A 22,136-nucleotide genomic window follows, 5' to 3' on the forward strand; every position below is an offset into this window, starting at 1 on the left:
TCTGCATTTTTATTTACGCAAAGAAAACCCTACACCTCCAAAAGCAGAGAGGCACAGGGGCTCTGTGCTTTTTTCCCCTGCTGCCCAGCTCGCAGCCTGCGCTCGCCCAGAAGCGCTGTCCCTCCCGTTCCTGCTGCCCCCGAACCAAGCGGCTCTCGGGCAGCTTCTCCAACACCTGGCATTCAACCCGCCCTCCTCCCCTCCCGCTGCGAGGCGAGACGCGGACGTCGAGCCCCGCTCCAAGCGGCTGCAGCCGCAGTTCTTACCCCCGCGGGGGCCGTTCCCGCCGGGAGGGACGGCAGCTCCCCGCCACGGCTCCCGGGCGGGACCGGCGGGACGCGTCCTGCCTGCCGCGGGTCACGCAGCCCCGTCCGGGCTGGAGCTGGCAGCCGCCCGTCCCGTCGCGCCCGTCCCTCCCAGGTTTAAATCCCCGCTGCGCGACCCGCCCCCGCCGGCACCATCTCCGGAGATGATGTGGCCTCGGCCCGTCACCCCCACCCCGGGGCACCCAGGGCGGAGCTGCGGCCGCGGCGTTTTCCCCCTGCGGGCGCCGGCGGGCGCTGCCCCGGGGCACGGCCCGTGCCGGGCTCGGCGGCCGCTCCCGCCGCCGCGGCAGGAACTTTTCGAGTCCGCCCCCGCCCTTCCCCGGCGCGGTGGCGGCGGCGGCCCCGACCCCCGTACACACACACACACACCCCACGCACACACACCGCGACCCCGCGGCGGCTCCTGCCCAAAGCGGCGGCGGCGGCGGCGCCCCCGAACCCGCCGCGCTCACCTGCGGCCCCGCTGCCCCGGGCCGGAACGGCCGCTCGCGCATCTCCAGCCCCGCGGCTCCCCGCACATACACCAGAGCCGCCCGGGACGGGACAGGGCTGTGCCGCGGGGGCTGCCGGGAGCTGTAGTTCCGCAGCCGCGTTCTGCTGCGGGCCGCCCAGCCTGGGCGAACCACGAGCCCCGGCGTGCCCCGCGCGGGCGGGGGGCTCGGAGCGCGCGGCGGCGCACGCGCAGGGCTCCCAGAAAGAGTTTCCGTTAGTTTTCCTTGGCCGTGGCGGGCGCTGCCCCGAGCCGCTACAGCGGGACGGGACAAAACGGGACGGAACGGGACGGCCACGGCAGCGGAGCCCTGCGCTCCGAGCTGCGGCTGCCGCCCCGCCGACGCCCTGGCCTCGCCTCTCCAGCCGTGCCAAGCCCTGGGTCCGCGCCAGCTCGCACCCGCCGGCTGCGGTGCCAGCGCCGGCCGCGGGTTTGGGCAGCACCCCCGCCCTGCCCGCGGTACCTCGGGGCGCGCCCCGCGCCTTCCTTCCCGCTCCGGCCGGCCGGGGCAGCCGCAGCCCGTCTCTCCATCCGCGCCGCTCCCGGTTCACCTTGCCGGGACGGGGGTGGCGCAGCCCCGCGGGGATGTCCCCTGGGCCGGGCAGGCCCTCCATCGCTGCACAGGAAATACTTGACCTAGTGTGTCACAGCATCGCGCTGGTCTTTTCCGTGGCCGCGCTGACCTGGGAGCTGGAAATGGCTTTCAGCGTCCCCGCGCGCCTCCCGCTAGCCCCCACGGATGTGCGTGCGGCTCAGCAAGAAATCAGAAGTCCTCCAGGCCCTTTTCACCATGGCTCTGTCCGTCTCCTGCTGCGTTTCAGCCCCCCCTTCTAACGCTCTGATTCACCTAAATCCCATCTTCTGCCCTGCGTTAATGATGCCATTCTTGGCATCAGCAGCAAATCTCTGCATGCAAGATATTTAGCAAAAAACCAGTGAGCTGAAGTAGCAAATAAAATGGGTGCAAGGCAAAACTGCCTCTGTAACCTCCCTCCAGCCCTAAAGCTCCCTGTTGAAAGACAACCCATAATCTTCCTTCTTGAATTTGGATTCAATTTCTGTGTACAAGTCTTAAAATGATATCCATTACCATAGGAAGTTGCTGAAGTTTAAGTTATATACCAGACCGAAAACACCTTGAAAAGGCAAACTATCAGATTCAAAGGCTTCTAATCCTCAGCTCAGCGAGACACAGATGGAGAAGCAGATTAGTGCCTTGTCATTTATAGCTCTGTTTGTAACGTACGTTTCTCATTTCCTTCATCTTGTGCTCCTGAGGCCTGGCCCAAAACCCACTGAAGCTGAGGGGAGTCCTTCCGCTTTCTTCACCCTATTTTGCATCAAACCTTTACATAGTGCAGCTGATAGTATAACGAGCTCTCTGCGCTGACTGGAGCCATTTTATTTGATAAATAATTAGCCTGCAGCTTCTTGTCAAAATCTGGAAGTACTTTAAACTAAAAATGTAGCAGTTAATGGTTGATTCTGCTTTTAACTGGTTTTGAATGCCAAAAACCACCCTGGGACTTTTTAATGAAGGCTATTCCATGAATAGAGGATGTTCTTGCCAACGCTCTGCACCAGATAACTGAGCAATCTTCGTTTCCTTTTTCCTCTAAAATGGGACTCCCACACGCCACCACTGTAAACACAGAGCTTGCCTCCATAAACATGATTTCTGATGCTTAGCACAGCAAGGAGTCATACTCTACTCTATTTAAAAGTGCAGCAAGCTTCTCACATTTTGACTAGCAGCCCTTAAAACAGCTGTTTATGGACGACACCAGATGGACATAAGGTATTACCACAGTCATTGGGCAACGATTATATTTCTTTGTAAAGAAGCTCAGCTTTATACCATCCAATAGGGTTGGTGCCATTTAATTTGCTGCCCTAAGCTGTAATAGCTGCTTTTTCATAAATCAGAACAGCAGATGGATTAGTTAAAATCAATTTATTACAGAACACCGGACAGCATCAGCCAAAATAAACCAAACTGCTGTAAGTACTTGTTTGGTGTTACTTTCTATTAAATAAATATCGCTGAAGCATCCAAAGCGTGTCCTGTTTGTAAAGATCTCTGTTGTAAAGATGTGTAAAACACATCTGAAAGCAGCTCTGCATTCAGTATCTGTGTATGGAGCAGCACACAGATCTGTGCATATGCACAGCTGACTCTGCATGATAGCATTAGCCCTGGCTGCAGTGACTGACAGGGCAAGCATTCTGGTTTGTTATTTTTATGACTAGCATAATTAGTGATTTCATGCAGATTTCGTCAATGTTCTTCATTTTTTTTCTGAGCCCACATCGTTCTCTCAGATGGTTAGCTTGTTTTCACAGCTCAGCTTTGCCTGCTGAACCCAGCTATGCTTTACAAATCGCTCTCTCTTACATCTACAAGATACCAGGAAATGGGTAACTTTCATTGTATTTATTTGCTTTTATAAACAAGAAACTGGTTTTCTGTATGGACCACAAGGTCTATAGAAACAAAGAACATTTGGAACTGTTTCATAACTCTAAAAATTCATCAAGTTTTTCCAGTTTGAAAATAATATCTCTAACATTCGGATATTTCGTATCTGAAAATGGATACATAATATTTTCATTTCTGTTCGCCAATCTAATGTTTTGAATATTTTCATATTCAAGGCAATATCGTGGGAGACTTTACTGGTGCATTTGCCTGAGAAATTCCATAAGCACATGCTGCCATGATTATTTTTCACTGCTTTGACACTGATGTTGCATAGCAAAGGCCCTCTTTTAGGATCTGCAAGATCTGCAACAAATGTCTGCAAAAAGAGGAAGCGATATCTCTATGGACAAAATATACAAATGCTTTTGCTTTTTTTTTTCTTTTTTCAGTTCACTGTCCCTTTTCTCTCTCACTCTCTCAACTCAACCTCTCCCATAAGGGAACTGAAAAAAAGGTAGGATTTCAGGTTTGGTTTGGATAAAATCCTGAAATGTGGGTATGTCTCTGAATTACCTCATCATCTTGGTTTGAGCCCTTAGCTGAACTTTGTCCCAAAATCTACCTCCAACAAACCAATGAAAAGTTTAGTATAAACTTAAAAAACATGGCATGAAAATTTACCTTGGTATAAACACATATTTGTAACTTTTTTTTATTAAACAAAATATATCTTTTTATTATAAATGATAGGTAATTGAGTTTTGGAATTCACTTACCCCCCCACTAGTTTAAGGAATGATCTCACAGATCCTTGCATCTGCTAGATGGGTAGCCTCATTCATATAGTATATATAATTCTACTGTATTGGCTCCAAAATAAAGTTATTTTCCTAAGTAAGTGTTTAAGGTAAACCTAAGAAATTTCACACTTTTGCACTTATTAAAGCTTTGTCTGTGAAAGCATCAGCACATGGAAACAGAGTCTCTTCAACTTGAATCACCAAGTGGGGTGCTTCCACAGCCTGGTAAGGGCTGTTCCAAGCCCCCCGGAGACGAGCAGTGGATGAGTTAACCGAGATGAACAGCAGCAGCTCAAGCCCACAAGATGCACGTGAGCACTGGGCACCTGCAGGCCCCTGTGCTTCTCTGTGACCATCAGCCCCACCACCCTTTCCCTCTGGGCTCTGAGAGCTGCTTATGGATTTCTGAGTCTGCAGCAGCCCAGGCTGCTGAACTCTGGGAATCTCAGACTGCATCTGCTGCCTTCCTGCTGTTGGCAAATCAGCCATAGCTCAGGCTCAAATTATAGAATCTTAGAGTGGCTTGGATTGGAAGGGACCTTAGAGACCATCAAGTTCCCAACCCCTGCTGTGGGCAGGGACACCCTCCACTAGTCTGGGTTGCTCTGAGCCCCATCCAACCTTCTGCATTGGAAATGACTTTTTATTATGTGGATTCAAACCGCATCAAACCACACTTCCTCTGCTCTCCCTGCCGCGGGCCTGCCAGTCAGAAGAGCCGAGCATTAAAACTGTCTTTAGAACGCTGGAAGGTGCAGCAGTTCCCCTTCTGGAGAAAACTGGCGAGCATTAAACCCGCAGCACTGGGCAGCGCATTTCTCCAGTTCACAGCCAAGGCAATGACGGAGCACACGGCCTCAGCTTCCCAGGGATGGTTTGGCTGAAATGCTGACATGTTGGAAGGCCAGCAGAAGGAAAAGGTTTTGACAGCGGTGCCTCCATCGACTGTCCATCGGGACTTCAGTAGATGGCACTGTCACACCAACTGTCACTTCCTGGGCACAGGAAGGGATCATGCACAGATCATACTGTCACAGATTGCCTAGGCTTTTCTCCCTAACTAAACTACCCTTACTAAATAAACTACCCGTTTTTTCCCCCCCTCTAGATGACATCTGGTTACATCTATTTGATTTTTCAGAGTAATAATCCAAATATTTAAGATGTATATAATAGTACAGCTGACCACTAAGCAATTTGTTGACACATTTTCTATTAGGTGGTATGAAGCAGGACTAAACAACACATTTTTCCTTTATAAATTCCTGGATAAATAAAATGTCCATCACCTTTGACTATTTTTTTTTTAAAGTGTGCATATTTGAAATAGTTACATACTTCTGTTTTCAGCTGTGAAGTGTTCTGATTTCTGTTACATGGATTCTTTTTTTCTTCTCTCAGTCTTCTTTATAGACATAGAACTTCCTGGGGTGGTTATGGGAGGGGACATCTCCACTCCAAATTTTGAAAGTAATGCCCTTAAAAAATCCTATTTAATCTCTCTACACATCTGGTCCAGCACTTACATTTTTATGTGTGTTTCCCATGTAGGTGATATTAAATCTGACTTTACACTTGCCAAACTTGTAATCTATCAAATAATTGTAACCATCAGAGCAACCACAATCCCTTAGGGAAAAGCAGTGTTAGCTAGTCCTGACTCAAGTTTATATCCTTGTCAGATTTCTCCTGTAGCTATTGTATTTATTTTCTTTTCTGCTAAATTGTGTGAGAACCCTGACACATCACCCAGAAAATCTGTCCAGCATCTGGATTGTATAGTCAACCACAGGAAATCTCATGGAGGGGCAACAGATTTTTGTTCCGTTGTGTAGTTCTGCTGGGATCACCATCATCTTAGTAGCTGGATTTAGACTAATTTCCCATTACTTGATCTCTGACATGCTAGGGCTTTTGTCTAAAATCTGTCAACCACAGTGATTTTTCTTGGTAATCAAAAGATTGCCCATTTCTCCCTATGAACCAATGACTTGGCTGTGAGTTTGGAACAATTTCTTAACAAGCAGTGTGTGGACTTTCATGACTGAAAAAAAAGAGGCACCAATTTAAATTAACTCTTTGTTTTCCCATATATGAAAAAAAATGGATACAGCCGCATATGTCTCAGTATCAGCTAGAAGGACACTGCATCTGTAGTAAAGCTATCACCACCAGAGATGCCATCTCTGTGCTGGATGGCAGATCCACCAGCTTTTCTAGGAAATCTGTAAAATCTGGGTCAACAATCTGCAAATCACAAATTGCTCTGTTTCTCTCACATCACCCTTGCGGACACTTTGAATACTTGCAAAGCTATAGTTACTAGGATGTGGCTTTCCAGTGCAAGGCTGATAAGCAGCAAAATGATTACTACTGCTGCTTCCCTTCTTCCTTTCTTCTTTTTTTTTTTTCTTTTAATTTGGCATTAAGCCTGAACTTTAAGAAATATATAAAAATCGGAGACTTTAGATGAAGTATGTGTGATGCAGAATAGTGAGATGTTTTCTACAACATCCTAGAGCAAGAACGCTGATGTCAAATGACCTAAAGAATAGATCAGGAGCTCAGAAACTTGTCTCTTTGGTTTAATAATTTAAATTGGTTTACTGCAAAACACCGTCTCACCACCTCAGCTTCATTGTTAGTTGATAGTATAATTACAGAATTTAAAACGCCTGGAGAGTGGATTTTCATTTTAGAAAGTATTGTTGTTTTAGGCCTAAAAAGGATCATAAGAAGAATGTATAAAATAATAAACTAAGCCACTTTGCAATTCTGTAGGTCTTTGCCGTCACACCCTTCAGGAATACCCGTTCCGAGCTTCCATCGGCCACGAGCGCTGCTCCCGGCCGCTTCCCAGCAGGGAGCCCGGGCCCCGCCGCAGAGCCCTCCCTGATCCCAGCGCCCGGAGCTCCCACCGGTGTCCGAACGCGGACGGATCACGCGGGGCCCCGAGCCGCAGCCCATCCCGGAGCTGCCCCTCGGAACACAAAACCAGCTTTCAGGGGAAAGCCGCAGCTCCGGCTTTTCCCACGGCGGGAATCACGAGTGCCTGCGCCGCCGTCGCGGCCCGGCGGCCGGGGGAGGAGGGAGAGGGGAGGGGGCCGGGGGGCGGCAGGCAGCCCTTGGCACTGCTGACGTGCTGCCGGGGACGAGCTCAGCTCGGGGGGAACGCGGCTGCCACAGAGACTGGCAGCGCTGCGGCTCCAGCAGCCAGCGCCGCTCCTGCGGCAGCCTCCTCCCTCCCTCTCTCCCTCCGTGCCTCCGTCCGTCCCTCCTCCGCCTCCACCTCCGCCGGCACAGCCCCGGCTCTCTCCTTGCATCCCCGGCACTCGGCGAGGCGGAGGGAGGGGATGGCGGGGGTCGCTGCCCGAATGCTCGGGGCGCTGTGCTTCGCCGCCTGCCTGCCCCCGGCGCTCGGGAGGGACGCCGGAGCACAGTGGACCCTGGAGAAGGTGGGTCGCGATTGCCTTCCCCAGGCGCTTCTTGCCTCTCCCTTGGTGCGCGGGGCAGCGCCTTCCCGGCGGGCAGGGGGCAGCGGCTGGGCGGGGGGACAGCCTCATCCCTCCTGCCCTGGCCGCCAACGCGAATTCCGGCTGGGATCACCTTTGGCGCGGTCCCGCAGGTGAGGGTGGGTGGCATGGCTTCCCTCTTAGCCCGAGCTTGGTGGCTGCAGAGAACAAATCTTCTTCACATGTTTCTCTTTGTCGTCTCGCACCGCCTGGAACCGGGCAGCAAGAGGATAAACTTTGTCAGGGGCAGTTAGTGAATTTAAGGGGAAATCCAAACAGGACAAAATGGATCAAAATCTGAAATTATATTCCTTATAACATTCGACTGTACTCCAACTTCCATTGTGATTATGGTGAGTCAGAGGACAGTGACTCAGTTTGAGAAGACAAATAGCTCTTCCAGCAGCATGCACATGTATCTAGGAAAAATAAGTAGGCACGGTGCTGATAGCCGATACAGAACTGTTTTGAAAGGATATAATGCTCTAATATGTTGTAGACCCATACTATATTGTGTATAATTTAAAGTGGTGCGTGAACTACTGAAAAGAGGATCCTCAAGATAAGATTTAATTCAGGAGCGGTAAGCCCTAAACCACAGATTTCTCTATGTAGCAGCTCTTAGTGGTTCATTATGAAACATTAACATAGTTTTCTTCATAAAGAACTAAACCATTTGAAACATAGGAGAGCATAAAACTGCAAATCACATTCAACTAAACATTTCAGGAATTTCCAAACAGAAAATATACTTCTAGGGCCCTTACCAAGTGTTTGTAGAAGAGCTGAACTCAAAGTTCAGCAAGAAGCAACTGAATTCCACTAATCCAGTGCCCCATTCTCTTCACCAATAGATCAGAGTCCAGGACAAACTGGTAAAATGAAGCTTCTCTCACACCTTTCCACATGCTTCCCCTTAGTCATTCCCTTTCCCCTTCATTTTATTCACCCCCCATTCAAGGAAATGTTGGCTTGTTTGTTTTTTAATGAGATACTCTGTCAGTTCTATTAATTGTATCTTACAATACATACATATATATGTGTGTAGAGATCAGTATATAATATATATACAGCTCATGTATAGACTATACATCTGTAACATGATACATCTGTATCACACACAATACATGTATGTGTACATATACAGTATATGCATAAGAACATGTGGGGCTAAATCTTTAGTCACACTGGTCAGTGAACAACCATATAGCCCCAGTGCTCCTTCTTTTGGCCCCCTTGAGCCCCAGCACTTCACTCCTTAGTTTGTTCCATTCTGACCAGTCAATCTCCTGGCCAGTGCTGTCAGTAGTGCCATCCAACCACAGAACCATCGCATCTGAGCGCCTCCGCCTGTGCACACACTAAGCAAGAACAACTTCCTCTTTCTCATCAAATTCTTGTCCTTCAACAACTTTTGTTCTTTCTCCCTGGAGGGATGTGTGAGCCAGAAATTCAAAGTCCTACAGGTAAGCCTGGGCTACTTGTAGAACTTGGAGTCTTGAGTTTTATACAGCTTAGTACAACAGGCTTAGTGACAACCCTGTCATGAATGCATTGTCGTGCCTCCCTGTTGCGGCAAAATAGGGATTGACCAACACTGTCAAGTGTGAGTCACTTACAAAACTTATTTTGCTTCTCTTTTATTTCATAACCACTTTTGTAATTCCTCTCACTTCCCAAATTTGAAGATATCTCTGTTAATATAAGTGGAAATTGATTCCTCTCCTTTGAAGTATTTTCATTCATTTTTACTTTAATAATGTTTCTTTGCAAAGTGATTTGATGACCCCAATTACCAGGCATGTTCTTCACTTGTTCAACTGCAGACATATTTTCTGAACTTCCTTAATTAAATTGTCCTCCTACACTCTTCTGAAGTACATGGCTTTAGCTTTCCTCTCTCCCCTTACAACCTGCTCCCCCTAAACCAAACAGCTCCCTGACAACATTTTCTCTTGTCTGTGTCTCTTCTACACTGGTCTAAGTTCCACCATATTAATCTTCTAGTATTTTAACAGACTGTTTTGCAACTTACAGAGTACAGTTTCCAAACTTTCAAAAGTTCATTTTTATATCAGATGAAATGCAATTTGTCTTTAATTTATATCTAAATTTGCTAGCATTAAAAATGTAAACTGCCCATCCTAAATTTTGGTGCCCTTACAGTCTTAAAATTCAGTTTTAAACACTGTATTAAAATTGGCACAATAAGATTCAGTGTCTTTGTGTCACCCCTCGGCTTAATTTCACTAGTAAACTTAAGGAGAATTTAGAGGAAAGGTTCACATGGAGATAAACAGCTAGGAAACAAGAGAAGGGTAGAAGTAAATGTTTACAGTGACATCTAGAAAATGCTTGTGCTCGCAGTTGCTTGTACAAACACAAACAAAGTAGAAAAGAAGTCAAAAAGTGAGGCAACCCCCATTTTTTAAACAATATTCATCAAGTAGGGTAATAAGATAACAGGTAATAAGACATCTGACTCTCGAGGTCAGTTCACATTCTGGCCAAGTAATGGGTTTTAGGTGTTATTTCAAAGACATGTGAAATGACACACAGGACTAGAAAAGGAGAATGAATTATGTTTTGTAAACACATACAATGATAGGGTTAGTCTACAGATATTTATGAAAATGCCAGTTTGGTGCAGGAGCAGCCCAAAAGCAAGTTAAACAGTTAAACAGTTTGAAGAAAGAAAAATAATAAAAAATACCGTTGTCCTACAGGATAAACTACGGTGTGCTCATGTTCCAGTTTCTCTCCTTTTGCTCATCTCAGAAAGGATGACACAGACAAGGTACACTGAAAGACAGCAAGTCTGATCAGTCATGTAAGGCAGTTCCAATCAAAGAACAACTAACAGAGCAGTATTCTTCGTTAGGAGAAAGACGGGAGTAGAGGGAAGACCCTGTGATATAAGTGAGGAATGGATATGATAGTGCCTTAAATAGGAATCTATAAAAACAGTAGTGGGTCAGGAAGTTTCTGAGAAGGCCATTGCTAGAGATTGGATAGGTTCAAACCTGGTGTATAAAGGGGCATTTGAGATGTCCTTGGGAATCCCACCTGGCATTCAGCTACCACTCCAGAGCACTACAGGACTCTTGCACATCAAAGATGTGCATTTGCCAGCTACATAAGGATGTCTCAAGCATTCTGTGTCAGCCCCAAAGGCCTGCGTTTGGGCAACAGAAAGGAAGTCACTCGGGAGGTAGCTCACGTACTAGTGGTTGTCACAGGAGACAAGCTGTCGGTTCTGAGGTTAACCCACGTGTCACCCAGCTGACGAATGCCCCAGCTAGCCCCAAATGAGCCACAGCACTCAGTGCAGTCACACTCTGCCACTGAGGGCAGAGGCCACAATGACACGGTTTGCTCCCTCTGGGAGTGAGTTACCTTAGGCATTTCTTTGCAGTACTGCATCTTAAAATATAGACACAGCATAAAGCTAAGTATTATTACTACTAGAAACAAAGCTTCTGGTGTTTGTCTCAATAGAAACCTCAGTTGAAGGTGGCATGGTTGTAGACATGACATGTAGAATTAAGATATTAGGAAACAGAGAACCCATTCATAGGTTGAGGTTTTACAGCTAGCTGGTAGGTAAAACTTTCTCCCATGCTTTTAACACTAGCGTATTTTGCATGGAAATGAAAGATAGAGAAGCCAATCATTTCTGAGTGAAAAGGGTTTTTTAAATTACTTTTTGTTGGGAGTAAATCAAAGTAGCACAATATACCACTTTTATTGTCATTCTGAAGAAAACTGTGGTCAAAAAGGTCTAGTAATAGTTATAGTGGTCTTTCTTCTCTCTACCTTCTACAGTATTCTCACCAACCAAGAATTTTAGGTTCTGATGCCATTCAAAAAGTTGTGGCCAACACAGACGTTTCTGAAATGTGGGAGAATGATTTGCGCCCTATCCTGATAGAAAGATACCCGGGATCACCAGGAAATTACATTGTGCAACAGGTAAGACTGCACTTCCTCAAAACCTCTAAGAACATCTTTATTATATATTATTATTATTATTATTTATATTCTGGTAATGCCTTTGGTGACCCCCACTGAAGAGACAGTCACATTCCTTTCATTCAGTAGGATGAAGTCTATCATTGTTCAGGTCTAGACTGCATAGTGCCTACATGACACAGATTGCACATTAGCTGACATTATTTTCCAGGGCTGCATAGCATGATTAAAAAGAAATCTTTTCTTTAAAAATCTTTCTTTTCTTTAAAGTGTTTTAAATTAAAAAGCTTGCCCCAAGTTTGGTACCCAAAGTACATCACAGTGGTTCTCCTTTCCCTCACATGAGCAGGTTTTTGGTCACTGGTTCAAACCCGAGACCATGCATGGGATGAAATAAATGATACCCCTGCCACATTTTCTGGAGAGGCCCTGTCCTGTGCTGTTACAGTGCCCTGGAGTGTTGCTTCAGATGGGTGTATCAACACAAAAGGGGATCACAGGGGCCAAAGGGGCAGGCAGATGAAATGGTCAGCATGACGAAGTGCAGCCCTGGTCCACGAACCACGTCAGCTCTGCTGGCCCAAGCACAGCAGTGTCCTAGTGCTGGACTAACAAACCCAGACTGCAGCTGGCTCCAAGGCAGTAAAGGCTCCAGCACACATTGTCTTTGAGCCACAAGAAGTTACCACACAACTGGGTTGCTGCCCTCTCAGCACCTCTGCTCTGCATTCACAGTGTGGGCATCTTCAGGACAGTGTCCATGCTGGTTCTGGATTACATTAGCCAAGCGGGAGACAGACAATGGTACAGCTGAGTTCACTAGAAGACATTCACATCATCTCACTAGCCTTCGTCTACCCTTCAGGCAGTGACTCAGCAGCTCTAAGACAGCTCTAACTACAATAAATTTATTTGCCACTCTGCAATTTGTAGACTGGGAAAATGCAGCCTTTTTACACTTTGTGTGTGTGTGTGCGTGCACATGTCTCTATAGATTTAGTCTTGTGGTTTCTCTAGTGATACCCTGGAAGGCAGCCAAATGAAAGGGGGAAAAGGAAGAAAAACAAAAAACCAGCTGATCCTAGGCTAGAAGACCACAGATCATGTTCAAAATAGGATCATTCTGTTACAAGGTAACAGCATGTATTAAATTAGACCCCCCACCAAAGGAAAAAAAGAAGAGTCCCCTATTGTCAAAACACAATAACAGAGTTTGAAATGGATGACACTTCTTTGTTGAGACACAAAAAGCATCAGACTCCTTTAAAGGAAAAGGCTACTGGGAACTCCATCCAGGTTTATACAGTCCCCTTAATCCTTGACAGACATCCTTTTTCTGCCTACTGATAGCTGATAGTCCATACAGTGTTGTAAAAGCTTCCAGAGGGTGTCCACAAACAAAATGGAAGTTTGTTCTAGCACTAAATCTATGGCAATATTCTTACTGACTTCACTAAGAGCAGAACAAGTTGTCAAAGTCTATTTTCCCCTCAGAGGCTTTTCCTAATGTTTACTTAAAGAGAGAGGAATCCGCCTTGAAGAAGCACTTGAGGGACCCATAAAAATAAGTTGCTCAACAGAGAAACAGAGATGTCTCTCTAGTATGAGTTAGCCAGAACTCTGGTCGAAGTATACCTGGGACTCTTAGAGGTGTTGTCTTTAGGTAGGAAGATAACTTGAATGATTTCTTTTATAGATAGTCTTAATTCTTATCTTTAAGTGAGCTACACTTACAGAATTTCTTTTTAAAAACACTGTTCTGAAATGCTTAATTCTTTCTTTAATTTAAAGGAATCTACCTATCTCTTATGGCCTTGTAAACAATTTATGTCACTTGAAAAGCAGATTTCTCACAGAAGCTAAAAAGCCCAACCACCTCACACCAACCAACCAAATCAAACCACTTTTTTTTTTTTTTTTCCTTATACTGCTGTGGCATCTCTGTGTGGTAATTGTCTAAACAGCCACAACAAGGTCTCTGCAGCCAATTCTGACTTTACATTTAAGGCCACATCTGAGTTAAGATTTGAAGATGTTAACATTAAATCTGCTCTAGTTACACCTCAAAAAGACATTGGCCTGAAAACTTCAGAGATCAAGATCTTAATGTGTCATAATAATTGGCAATCATTCAAAACACCTTCACACTCCAAAGACAAGGGTCAAAAGGGAGAAATAAAAAGCAAATGAGTCAGTCAATGGCTCAGGTAGCAAAGTTATACGGTGAAATTACATTTTTTGCTATGAAGTTTATCCTTTAAAATACAATGAACTTACAGAAATAAGAGCCACTATTAATTAGCTAATTACAATTCGTCTGCAACATCTTCTGCAGCAAGAAATATTACTCTGATTGTTTTTTATAATTGCAGCATATCAAGCACCGTCTTCAAACATTAAAGGCTGGTTGGGAAATTGAAGAAGATACATTTCAGAGATACACACCATATGGATATAAAACCTTTTCAAATATTATCAGCACTCTGGACCCCTCTGCAAAACGCCATCTCGTACTTGCTTGCCACTACGACTCAAAATTCTTTGGACAACAGTGGCAGGATAGAGTGTTTGTAGGAGCAACTGATTCAGCCGTGCCTTGTGCTATGATATTGGAGCTGGCACGTTCCCTGGATAACAAGCTTCAGTTAATCAAGGTAGTTTTTTTGTTTCATTTTAATTTGCTTTTCCAACAGCAACAGGCCTCAGGGCATTTCCACATTCTTTTCCATAGTCTGCATGCTGGGTTCTCTGATTGCTGTGCCTGTAGTAAATCTCCCACTGACTCCAAAAACAAACAGAGATCAGTATCTACTACTCTATAAAGTACATTATCACAGTAAAATTTCTTATAAAAAGGGGGGATATCTAAAAGTTATCTATATAAACATAGACTATACAAAAATAAATGATACACGAATAATAGCTGTTTCATAGATCTGGAAAGATAAAATGCTACTTTCTATCTAAAAGGCACAGAACCCTACTCAGAAGTTCCTATCATATCCAGTAACATCTAGTGTCATTGAAAAATTTTTGTTGCATTCTGAATCCTGCAGAAATCCCTCAGTTGTATTCTGCTTTGGGACACACATGAACTAATTGTTGTGCAGAAGAGTCACACTCAGGCCCTCCCATCCCATAAGGATTTCAAGTTTTGTTTCTTATCTTTTTTTACCAATTTGAATAGTTTATTTATGAAAGAAGTATAATGTTATCAGTCTGTGTTTCCTATGCCACAAAAATCTGCTTCAAAGGGCTGCAATTGCTAGGCACAAAAATCTGTTGAGCCTACAAACTCTCAAAGCTTGTAGGATTACAAATTTGTAGGATTACGGATTCACGAGTGCCATCTACTGGTTCAGTATTCACTATTTTACAGAAAAATAATTCTCATACACTTAAAGAGCTTTCACAGGAAAAGGTCTCTCAAAGGTGAGAGACACATTGTAAAGTGTTAGGAGTATACTCAGCTCAGGTATTAAGATTACTTGTCAACAGTAGTTTCCAGAAACTGATTTGGTGCCTTCTGACATGTGAATGTTTAAGAATGAGAAGATTAAGAATATGCCAATATTTCTAATCACAGAACAAAACACTCCTGTAATATATATGCTTTCACTCAGAAGCTTAATTTATGATCAGTTTTCCTGGTAATTATTTATGAAACAACCTGCACACTGACTTTAAAGACTGGCATTTTTTACTACTAATACATCATTTTAGAATGAAAATTGTTTTATCATTTAAGATGACAGCACTTGACAAAAAGGCAATTAATTACTTTGCGCAGGCCACCATTTGTACAGTCTGTTAACAAAATATACTTTGGGATCTATCTGCTTAATACATTAGCTATGATATTTTTGCTTTTCTTATGGTAGCACAATAGAGTTTGTTATGTTTTCAGCCAAATCCATTTATACTTTGACTTGAAGCTGTGATTTTTATCTTGATGTTTGTCCAATTATATAGAGTAAGTCTAAAATTAATGGGCAAAGACATCTCTCTACATTATTAAAATGTGTTAAGCAGTAATAGCAATAATAACACAAATACTACTTTCTAAAACTCAAATGGCATTGATACAGTTCCTCCAGAATGTAATGCAAATTGACTGCTGCCCCCAGAGCTCTGTCATGTGCAAAGGACAAAGGGTAGCAAACCACTGCCATTAGAGAAATCGATACCCCACTGTGAGCACAATCAATACCATCTTGCCTGCGTGAGCGACATTTTATAGAAGCTTTTCACTACTGTTTATGTTGGATCAGCTCCAGCTGCTTGGGAGTTGTAGCCCATACAGGACATGACTGCTGCCAGCAACCCCACCTTTTTAACCACATCGTGCAATTTTACTTGAAGTAGTGTTAATTCATAGAAGGGTTGAAATATTTATAGCAACTGTCAAGACCACAGTTCCCAAAACTGTTCATTTAGTGGAACCAGACTGGGATGCGCCATGCTGTAGATTATTAGGAAATGCTGACAGTTCAAACAAGGCTTCAGATAGCAGACTCCTTCTACACTGGGAAGAAATTTCATACAGATGTCTTTCTTGTGATATACTCTCAGGTTTTAGTGCTGTTACATTTTTGGTTGTTGAAATGGAAAGACATATCTACCCACTCTCTTTGCTTTGGTTTAGGGTAAAGTTGCCTCAGTGATTGCAAGTTCCCCTGAATGAAAAGAAAGGTCTCAAAGAACCATCAACTTGACAAACATGTAATTCACCTCCACTGATGCACAGCTGTAGCAATTATATTAATCCTTGTGGTGCAATCAAATAATAATATTAGCACACCCATCAGGTGTTGTTACTGACATGTCTCCTCATTATTTGAGATAATGTTGCTGCTACCTGTTTTGCAGACTTGTCTCAACACTCAGCTCATGTCTTCCAAAGTCAGAAATGAAACTTTTATCCAGAACCAAAATGATACAAGACTGGAGAATGTGTCATTGTGTTAGATAAATAACAATTACCTTGACTGATCACTACCACTATTACACTGTAATAACAGCCAAAGGAAGGTTTGCATAGGGAACCTTGAAAATACACCCCTATTCATGTTACTTATATGACTACAGTATTTGCCCTTTATTTAATGTTCTGGCCTGAATCAGTTACTTTACTTTTAACTTTCTCCAACAGACCAGCTCAGCATCAAGACCAGACCTTTCACTTCAGCTCATTTTTTTTGATGGTGAAGAGGCCTTTGTCCGGTGGTCCCCTTCCGATTCCCTCTATGGATCTCAACACTTGGCTCAGAAAATGGTATCTACTCCACACCCACCTGGTTCAACAACCACAAACCAGCTGCAGGGCATAGTAAGTGGCTTTCACCTCCTTAATGAACAATAGTAAATGGCATTTTTTAAAATATTTACTTAGTAGGTAACTGGCCAAATTCCCAAGAAACCATGACCCCACTCAAGTTAAAGGAAGAGAGAGGCTTCTGGAAACATTATGAAATACAACAGAGAATTTGCAAGAGCTTTTCAGGTGATTACACCTGCTGCATGCAAGTATGAGGAGGAGTCATAGAAAAATCAAATTACACAAATTTACTAGAATATAAACTAGGATACCCACCTTCTTCAAGAAAAGATAATTCAATGTGACAAGGAAAGAGCACAAACAGTATTGGCCTATGAACAGATTTCGCCTAGCTCAGTACTAAGCTACAGCAACGTCTGTTTTCCTTTGATTCCTGCTAACATTCTGGTTGTCTGTTCCCTTCTACTTTCCCTGTTTACTGCTGAGGCACTTCTGTTCTGTCACTGCTTCTTGTGACTCATAAAATGTCTTTCCCTTGACAGACTTCGTTGTTCTCAGGGGAAGAAGCCATTTCCTCTTCTTTCTCCCCACCTACCGTAGTTTTTCTCTTAAAGAGATATAACACACAAATGGCAAACTAAGCTATGCAGCCTGCTTCAGCTTGAAGAACAGGGAAATAGCCTGTCTTTTCCCTCCTTGGAAAGACAGCAAAAAATGTATCAGATTGGAATCAGGTTCTGCTAGTGAATTCTTCTCAGGCATCATGGTAGAAAAGCCAGATCTTTGGCCAGAGCAAGCAAAGAGCTGCTCATGACCTACACAGGAAACCAAGAGGTTTCATTGCTGCTGCTGGTGTTGTAGGAAAGCGCTCTGTACTAAAGATCCTTTCTTCTGTAGGACCTGTTTGTACTACTGGATTTAATTGGTGCACCAAACCCAGTCTTCCCCAATTATTTTCCAAACACAATTCGATGGTTTCAGAGGCTTCAGGCAATTGGTAAGCAGAAGGATATGGGCTTTGAATGAATTTCAAAACCTAGTAGTTTCTGAATGTATTAAGTCCTGTAAATCAGATTTTTAGATTAACTTTCTGGTTTACAGTAATAATATTCGAAAATGTAAATGTGAAATTCGGTTCATCTTAAACCTGTATGAAGATTTTGATATTTAATTAATAAAACAACTGAGGAAGACTCTCAGACATTTGGAAGCAACAAAAGAGATTCTATTACTAATTGTCACTCTGTGACTCTTGGCAACTGCTTCACTTCTCTTGTAGCTCTAGCTTCCGTAAAATGATGGTAATAGCACCAATCTTGAGGTCTTCCAAGTATTAAACAAATACAACAGTGACTGTCTAGTCACCACTGCCTTTTTCTTCTTTGATGGAAAAAGCTTCCATGTGAGAGGAAAAATAATTCAAACCTGCTAACATGCCTCATTGTCCAAAAATTGTAGTAATCCCTTTCATTGTGCATTACAGAGCAAGAGCTACACAACATGAATCTGCTGAAGAACCACCCTGTTGAAAGTCAGTATTTCCGGAGTACTTTACATCGAGGCTTGGTTGAAGATGATCACGTTCCATTTTTATTGAGAGGTACCAGAGATTCTTATATTTTGAAGTATATATTCAGTAAGAAATGCATTATTTAGTGAATGAGCAAGTGCATATGCTCCTGTTTTTCAAGCTTATTTGCCCCAGCTTGAGGCTTCCAAATCCAACTTTACAGCTTTAAAAAGCATACTTGAACAAAAGCTGCAATAAAACATACCTATCATCATTTTGCTGGAGCTTCAATGGTACAGAGAGAATGGAAATATCTGTCTGTAGTAGTGTCCTACAAAATTAAGTGACCCTGCTCCACTCAGCAGAGCACCTTCAAAACTAAGGTGGGCCAAATAAGGGTAGATTAGTGAACTCTTCTGATTGAAGTTTTCTACAGTACAGCAAGGACCACAAGAGTCATATTGCTAGAGAAGGGTGAACCAGAAAGGAATGCACCACTAGTTCAATGAAGAGGGTGTTTCCCTAGGAAAGGAGGGAGGTATCTTCATATCCAGCCCCTAATTTTACCACTGCTTATGGTCTGTTAACTACTGAGTAATGCAGAATGTGCACAGCTCTGGAAGCGGACACAAGGGCAGCTGCACCTCTCCACTTCTAAGCAAGGTCCCTCTTCACTGAGCTCTGCTTACTGCGTCCTGCTCAAGGGCCTTTCAACTCCACAAATCTTTCATTTTTCACACCAAGGTAGGGCCCAGGTCCAACAAATCCAATACAACCATCCTAAGTCATGGGATACAAAAATGCAACACAGGAGAAGCTGATAGGGGAAAACAGTGATTACACTTCAAAACCTTTTCTAATCACATAACACCTAATGAAAAAAATTGATTCCTTAGTGGTATGCAGCTGAAAAATGAGAAACAAAAAGCAGTAAAACAGGAAAGCAGCTGAGAAAAAAACCAATGCTCCTCCCCAAAAGCAATCAGAAAGCAGAAGACTGATTTAATTCCTCTTTTATCTGAAAGTTGCAATACATATAGGTGGCTTGATGTGTATATATATATACACACATATATATACACAGTGATACAGTCCTTTCAAGTGGAAGTTCCTCTATCTGAGGGTAACACTGGCAGTATTTTACAGAGTAAAAATAAGACACCATATTTTACCATTTATGTAGAGAAGAAAAAAAATGCTTCAAAAATGTTTAATCTTAACACTTTCATAAAAACATGGTAATCAGTTTTCAGTTCAAGAAGCTGCAGTGATTTCTCTGTCCTTCTCTAGCTCCTAAACACACAATGCAAAGAATCTCAAAAAAAAAACCCCAGCAAGTAGCTACAGATTACTTAGGAAAAAAAAATAATAGAGGGAAAAGTATTCAAAGGAAAGGAAGGTGGCAATGTTACACAACACACTCTTTAATGATGGAATGCAGCCACAAGCATCAAAATAAAAGAAGGTAAAAGGAAGCTGCAGTGACACACCCTATAAAGCAAGCTTACTGAGTAGTTACCTGACTCTATTGCTAAATGGTGCAGTATCAGTTGGCTTAACAGAACTTCTCCAATATTTCTTCTCCAAATTTCACTTTCCTTTTTATAGGGGTTCCAGTCCTGCATCTGATTCCATCCCCTTTTCCTGCAGTATGGCATACCATGGAGGACACAGAAGAAAACCTTGACAAAGCCACTGTCGACAATCTCAACAAAATCCTTCAAGTGTTTGTACTGGAATATCTCAACCTGTGACAGACAAAGCATCAACAAATTGTACTCCATTCACAACACTGTTTGCCCACCTTCACATTTGCTATTTAATTGCATTGGAGAGTACCAAGGTGAAGAAAAATATGATAGTTCTTGCTAGACTGACTATTGATTCAGCTGTCCCTGGCCCAATGGTCCATGTAGCCAAAAGAGATACCATTAAATAAGAACTAGTTCAGCCTGGAAAGAATTTGATCTTTCCATGTCTTATCTCTGAATAAAAAAAAGCCCCAGAATTTTTCCAGATTGTTATAATTGGTTTTTGTCCCATATTATGATCCCAGGAGGGAATGCCTCATGATTTAATTGTATGATACAGTTTTTACAAGGTGTGACCAACCTCTGCAGTGTTCAGCCTTGGAAATTTACACCATGTTATCAAAAGAGGCAAAAATCACACTATAGCAGACTTCTGCTTTGGGTTGAAATAAACCACCTCATGCTGATGTGAGTTGCTAGAGCTGCTGACACATAGATGTGATTTTTAATCCTCTCTGATCCCTCTCCTTCCCCTACAAAGACGGCTGCAAGGGTTCTTCTCATGCTGACCACCAGAAAACAGAGCAATAATCCAAATACAGTTTTGTCCCTGTCATTTGTTGGGTACTTCTTGATGGAGGAGGGTGGTGGGGGGTGATGCCAACAGGAAGGTATGTGGGGGTTTCCTTGGGCTCTGACTGCAACACAGGAGACACAAACAGAAGATCAGGTGGTGTGTGGGAGCAGTACCCCAGTGCACACCATTCAGTCACGTGAGAATCATTCGCAATTTGACCCAAAAAACCTCCGAAACACCACCCACCTGCTGTTTTCAATACAGACTACAACAGAAATAATCATACAAGGAAAGTGTTCACTTCAGAAACTATAGTTTATCTAAATACAATTTTAAAGGCAAAGTGCTATCAAAAATAAAATGTTATTAAAAGCAAGACAACAGTTTAGGCACCAAAAAGATACCAGTTTAACAACCCTGTGCTTTTACATTCCTTACTGGAATTATTCAATAGAGTTAGTGTAACACTGGCAAAAAGAAAGCCTGGAATGAGATCAATGAAAGCCAGAAGAACAGTATTCAAAAGCTACTGACAGAATTATGGTTTCCACTGGTGAGAAAAGGAGGAGAACATTTTAAGAAAAAAATAAAAATATCGAGCTGGTAGAAGATTAACTGAGAGAAAAAGAAGTCAGTATTTTACTGCTCCACACTTCTTCCCTACAAAGTTCTACCCTGAGCAAAGAGATTTAAAAAGGAGGTAAGCTATGGGGTTGTAGGCGTGTCAGATTTGGCCTGTATTTTACCATTTTCCTAAAGCAAATATTTTGGAGCATAAGACAATATTAACATCCACATTATGAAGTTGTAACAGAAATACGTATTTACAGCAATGAAAATTTGTAAAACTTTACTGTTACAGGATAGCCTGAAAATTCAATTCAATCTGATTTTGGTAGCTCAAAATGAAACAAAAGCCTTTTGTGTTTTCCTACTGCTTCAACATTGGTGAGAAACATTTGTCTTACCTGCAACTTCTGAAATAGAATACAATGAAAATTCTAAAAAATTAGACAGATGTCTTTATTTTCAGGTATTACTGTACATCAGTGTAAATATATCAGTGCTTCTTGAACTCTTTGCAATCATATTCTCCTCTACTTCAGCCCATGAGAAAATAGTCTAAACAACTACATTAAATCTGCTGAAGTTTGAATACTTTGAGCAGCCTCCTAAGTGGCAAAGAAAGGTAACAGAATGGCTAAATATAGAAGTATTAAACATGAATTCGTGTGGCTGGTTTGTTTTGGTGAACTCTTGTGGTACTTCATACTTTGCAGGACCTCTGAAAAATGCAGCGCACATTTGCAGTGTGGACTGCTACTCTGCGTCTTTGAGAATTTGAAAGTTAACTTAAAACATGCTTCATTGCGAAATGCTGGATCAGAGGGTTGTTATAACTGGGAAAAGCCTGGTTTTTTAGAAGTCTCTATTAAGACTTAGGTGAAACCATGATTTAACCATGTAGTACACCGAATCATGTCAATTTTGTCACTAA

At 43.1% G+C, this 22,136-nt stretch overlaps 2 protein-coding genes and 1 long non-coding RNA gene across 5 annotated transcripts in view; 1 reads left to right on the plus strand and 2 right to left on the minus strand.

The window, feature by feature from the left end:
* PRKD3 (protein kinase D3) overlaps positions 1–1,341 on the minus strand; it is a 43,714-nt gene extending 42,373 nt beyond the window's left edge. Inside the window, exon 1 of one of the 3 annotated variants that reach the window (XM_048299781.1) lies at positions 1,280–1,341. The gene's annotated coding sequence lies outside the window, so the exon portion shown is untranslated. Of the gene's footprint in view, positions 1–266; positions 381–778; positions 884–1,279 lie in introns of those variants that run through there. The other 2 variants (XM_048299778.1, XM_048299780.1) reach the window with 2 other exon arrangements.
* A 2,593-nt stretch (positions 1,342–3,934) lies between these two features.
* On the minus strand, positions 3,935–11,380 carry LOC125323094. The gene is made up of 2 exons (XR_007202368.1): positions 10,264–11,380; positions 3,935–7,759 (listed from the first exon to the last, which is right to left on the minus strand). It is a non-coding gene; the product is annotated as an uncharacterized LOC125323094 (long non-coding RNA).
* QPCT (glutaminyl-peptide cyclotransferase) lies at positions 7,186–21,865 on the plus strand. Its single transcript, XM_048297691.1, has 7 exons — positions 7,186–7,493; positions 11,376–11,522; positions 13,895–14,176; positions 16,675–16,851; positions 17,698–17,797; positions 18,284–18,400; positions 19,919–21,865. The coding sequence occupies exons 1-7, from the start codon at positions 7,392–7,394 to the stop codon at positions 20,062–20,064; spliced, it is 1,071 nt and encodes a 356-aa protein (XP_048153648.1). The 5' UTR covers positions 7,186–7,391; the 3' UTR covers positions 20,065–21,865.
* The last annotated feature ends 271 nt before the right edge of the window (positions 21,866–22,136 follow it).

Source organism: Corvus hawaiiensis, chromosome 3, assembly GCF_020740725.1.
Source record: "Corvus hawaiiensis isolate bCorHaw1 chromosome 3, bCorHaw1.pri.cur, whole genome shotgun sequence".
Taxonomy (NCBI): domain Eukaryota; kingdom Metazoa; phylum Chordata; class Aves; order Passeriformes; family Corvidae; genus Corvus; species Corvus hawaiiensis.